Source organism: Ixodes scapularis, unplaced genomic scaffold (genome assembly GCF_016920785.2).
Source record: "Ixodes scapularis isolate PalLabHiFi unplaced genomic scaffold, ASM1692078v2 PGA_scaffold5__190_contigs__length_132052651, whole genome shotgun sequence".
In the NCBI taxonomy this organism is placed as follows: domain Eukaryota; kingdom Metazoa; phylum Arthropoda; class Arachnida; order Ixodida; family Ixodidae; genus Ixodes; species Ixodes scapularis.
Genome location: NW_024609880.1, coordinates 86,205,874 through 86,209,863, shown reverse-complemented (window position 1 = coordinate 86,209,863; position 3,990 = coordinate 86,205,874). Strand labels below are relative to the sequence as shown.

General features: G+C 43.5%; 1 protein-coding gene across 1 annotated transcript; it reads left to right on the top strand.

The window, feature by feature from the left end:
* The first annotated feature begins 427 nt into the window (after nucleotides 1-427).
* On the top strand, nucleotides 428-3,007 carry LOC115328016. Its single transcript, XM_029989090.2, has 3 exons — nucleotides 428-631; nucleotides 1,176-1,354; nucleotides 2,609-3,007. Exons 1-3 carry the CDS (start codon nucleotides 571-573, stop codon nucleotides 2,945-2,947), a joined length of 579 nt encoding a protein of 192 aa, XP_029844950.2. The 5' UTR covers nucleotides 428-570; the 3' UTR covers nucleotides 2,948-3,007.
* Nucleotides 3,008-3,990: the final 983 nt, after the last annotated feature.

The window sequence follows — 3,990 nt, the reverse complement described above, 5'->3', positions numbered from 1 at the left end:
ATAATCTCAGCTTCCGCTGGCTTTCAGTTGTTTTCATAAAGGGAATTAGAGCTTCGGCTCACTCACTTTAACAGATTCTGTTTCCTAAGTTCATATATTTGCAATGCTTGAGAAACATATAGTGTGGAGGAACTCTTAGCCATAATGAATTACTTGTGTGCGGCTATGACTGCGGAAAACGCGGGAAATGATAATACAAAAAGGTGTGTCGTGTATTTCTTTTTTTTTTTGTGGATGACACATAGAACTAATTGTGCAACACAACATTTTTATCTAGTAACATTTGCGACTGTATGATGCGCCTGCTAAGGTCATGGAGCCGAATAAACAAAGCCATTGTGTTTTTGCATTTTGGGTTGGCTTATCACTTCTGACATAAGCATTGATAAGAAAGGTAGCACAAAACAGATAGAAGATTCCAAGCAGAATTCCAGGGCGCTGTTGCAAAAAGCAAGCGTTCGAAGAGAGAGGTTCACTTACGAACTGTGCTTGCTAGAAGTGAGAAAACATTAGAGCTATATTTCACCGTTAAGGTTCGGAAATTGAGAAGAGGCTCTGGATTCTGCAGAAATGAAGCGTCTAACGGTTTTGGCACTGGCCCTAATGTCAGTTGGCTTGGCGTCATCTGCAGGTAAGTCTTTCCAAACAATAGATATATCTTTGAGTTGATGGAGGCATACTTAGACCTGCTAACGATTGGTTGAGTGTGTTGAACGCGCTTCAGTTTATTATTCTAGAACGGAAATTTTATCTCTTACAACCAACCATGATCGCATTTTTATCATTTCGGCTAAAACAAATTTATATCTTTGACTATCATTATGCCTTGCCTTACATAAATAATGAGTCTTGCGATTGTAATAAGTTAAAACTGGGCTTACAGTTTCCACCAGTCGATTTATTTTAAAAGTAATGATATTGAACAAAATGCTGTCTCCCGAGGACCTTGCTTGTGTAATCTTGTATTGTGAATACTCAAAAGAACACTCTGGCCTAAATACTTATTTGGGTTTAGTCCTGAGCATTAAACTCAAAATAGTGTTGATATTTCTTTAAAAAAGAACTGCGCAAGCTATTTTTTTTTTACAGGTCGCCCCATATACAAAAAGAATGGGCTTGATGATAACTGGAAATGCTTGTGGCTAACTTGGCGTAACCTTTGTGTTTATTTATAGTGTCGAAGAAGGATAACCCTGGCAATGACGAAAATGATGTTCTGAGCGAATACCTTGCGGAAGCTAATCTTGAAATAGGAAACGACACACAAATGATAGGTCTGCTTCTCCGAGAGATGAGCCACATAATTAGGACCGCTGTTGAGGAAGAAGGTCGGATTGCTGCTTTCGACGATGAGGTGAGGATTTTTTGAGAAATAAAATATCCTTTTTAACATGTCCGATTACCGTGCTTGTCAAAAGTTAAGCCGTGGTTTCTTCGAACAATTTGAACTGCTTCCTCGTGTGGTCATCAGAGGTAGGTGTGAACGAGCATTTCGTAAGTTTGATTCTTGCGGGCATCTAACACGTTAATGCACAGTACATTAACGTTTAGCGACGAATACATGTTCTGTAAAAAATAAGAGCTTAAAAGAACCTTGCTTGTTTGGAAGTTTACAGCTACAGATTACAATGGAATAACATTAAGCTAATGGTGGTAAGCCAAGGAAAGTTATCAGAGACCGGATTTTACAGCGCCCCCGCTTGACCCGAAGTGTTACGACACTCACGCTTTTTTAGCTGTGGAATGTTGATGCAGGACGTGTCGGATGTTAGCTATGTTTGCTATACAAATCAAGAAATAAACAATGAAAATACCGGGTAAGTATGTAAAACGTATAAGAATGAAACCTATAAAAAACCGATAAAAACAAAAAGAACGACTGGGCGGAAAGGTAATGTGCTGGTGACCTTGTCTAGAAAATTTATCTATCAAGTGTCGCGTAAGCTCGTCCGCGAGAGGAGAATATACGTCTTTGAAGACGAGGTCTGCAATTTTCGCAGGTTATTCTCTCGCGAAGCCGAAAACTCAAAAAAACTGCTGGCGTCCCAAAGCAGAGTTTCGCTACCTCTTCTGTCTTCTTCGCAACTCACAAGAGATAGTGCAACTCTCCTCCCAGACGCCAACCGCAGTTGGAGGTTTCACCGATTGGTGTGACCTTTATATATATAAAAAAAGTCCTTACCGGCACGTTTGCCCACCCCGGTTGTGCCTGGTGCTGTTCAGACGCCAGGCCTCAAACCCCAGGCGCCGACTAAGGCGACCCCCGAGTCTTATCAGGGAACGAGCGAGCAAGATACAAGACAGGACTGCTCGAAACAAAAGAAATAGTTTTAAGAATATTAAAGAAACTCTTGATACCACTGAGACTGCAGACGAGAGTCGATACTCCCTAGATGGCAAGGCTTGAGCCATTCCAGCAATCCCCACACCCCCTAAACGTCATCGGTTAGCTAGTTAGAGCAGGGATATATATAAGGAGATCAGGAAGCATTTGTACATTTGTATCGTAAAACACGTAAGTGTTTTTAGTTTTGATTAACAAATGTTGTGTCCGACTTTAAACTCCAATTGTGACATGTGCTGGAACTTCTTTTTGGTTTTTTTACAGGTTTCAGAATATGGTTTTTGGGGCGGGCTGTGGCAGGGTGTTCAAGCTTTTGCCCACTGGGTGTACGACAATGCTGAAGTACTTCTCAAAGTCGCGGTGAATATATTGGAGCTTATCGTAAAGCTTAAGTCAGGGATGTACTACTTGGAAGACAACGGGTCTACTGCGCCAGCGGATGCCTGGCTCCGCCTGTGTGAAGATATTGACAAGCTGGGAGCCGGGCTGATCGAAAGGAGCAGGAGTGTTGCCGGGGTGGTTTCCGTCAACCACGTCGGAGAAAAGGAGCAGGCGGCCATGGCTCGCCTTACAGCTCACTTGCAACGCCGCACCCGACCTTGAAAAAAAGCCGAATAAACTGACGTGCACACAGTCCTGCTTTGTATTGCTACTAAAACTAAAGAGCTGTGCCGTCTCCCGCCGTCCCACGGCAAGAAAAAATGTTCAGGCTTCTTTGTGTGTACTCCATTTTAAATTAGGTCGGACCGCATTCGACGCTACGATCTGGTAGAGTCTATGCGGAGCGCAAGTTCGTCTGCTTCTTTTGCTGGGGTTTTGGTGACGTCAAAACGCCGCGCGCTGACTGGCTCTGATAGAAGGATAGTGGGTAGACCGGAAAGCAATCCGCCTTAAGGTCTATCCACTATCCTTCAATCGTAGCCCAAAGCTCGGTGTGCTGACGTCACCAAAACCCCTGCAAAAAAAAAAAAAAAAAAAAAAAAAAAGACGAACTTGCTCTTTGCATGGGGTTTGGAGCCAAAAGTGCATTGTCAGAGTTCTCATCGTCTTTTGAGGCGTGCTTCTGCCAGCTCAATTAAACGGGCACAGAAGAAAGCGTAAAATCGCGGCACATTCGCTACGAGTAATTTGTTTATCGGGTAGTAGCAAACACAGAAAAGGCGATGAGCGTCGTAACAATAAAACTTTGGTGAAGCTTGATTGACTCCGTCGGCTCATAGTGTCGGCTTCGGTGAGACTTGGAGTGAAACGAAGTATAGCAAACCAATTAATCGCTCATCGTCTGACGTGGAAGCTCCCCCCTCCCCTCCCCCCTCAAATAGAGAGACCGGGCTGGGAAGGCCAGATGCAGAAGTTTCAGCCCAACGCGCGCTACCCGAATCGAAAGACGAAACATTTAAGAGACACTCCTCCGTTGCATAGCCAACGTAGTCCGGCTGCTTGACACCAGAACTCATAGATGACGCTGGATGTCCATTGAATGATACTCCGTAAGGGTAGAATAAACGTGTATACGTCATTGAGTGAAACTGAAGGCTATTGCAATCCATAATGGACAATTAGAACTAGTCGGCCTAAGCGTGCTGTTGGTAGAGGCCTTTTTCTCCAGATTTGTTATCTTTGAAAAACCGCTTCCCTAATGTTTT

Bases quoted from the DNA above. Each gene is read 5' to 3' on its own strand.
- LOC115328016 (XM_029989090.2), top strand. From the start codon at position 571: ATGAAGCGTCTAACGGTTTTGGCACTGGCCCTAATGTCAGTTGGCTTG. The intron at 632-1,175 runs GTAAGTCTTTCC...GTTTATTTATAG, and splicing joins TGGCTTGGCGTCATCTGCAG to TGTCGAAGAAGGATAACCCT. The intron at 1,355-2,608 runs GTGAGGATTTTT...GTTTTTTTACAG, and splicing joins TTGCTGCTTTCGACGATGAG to GTTTCAGAATATGGTTTTTG.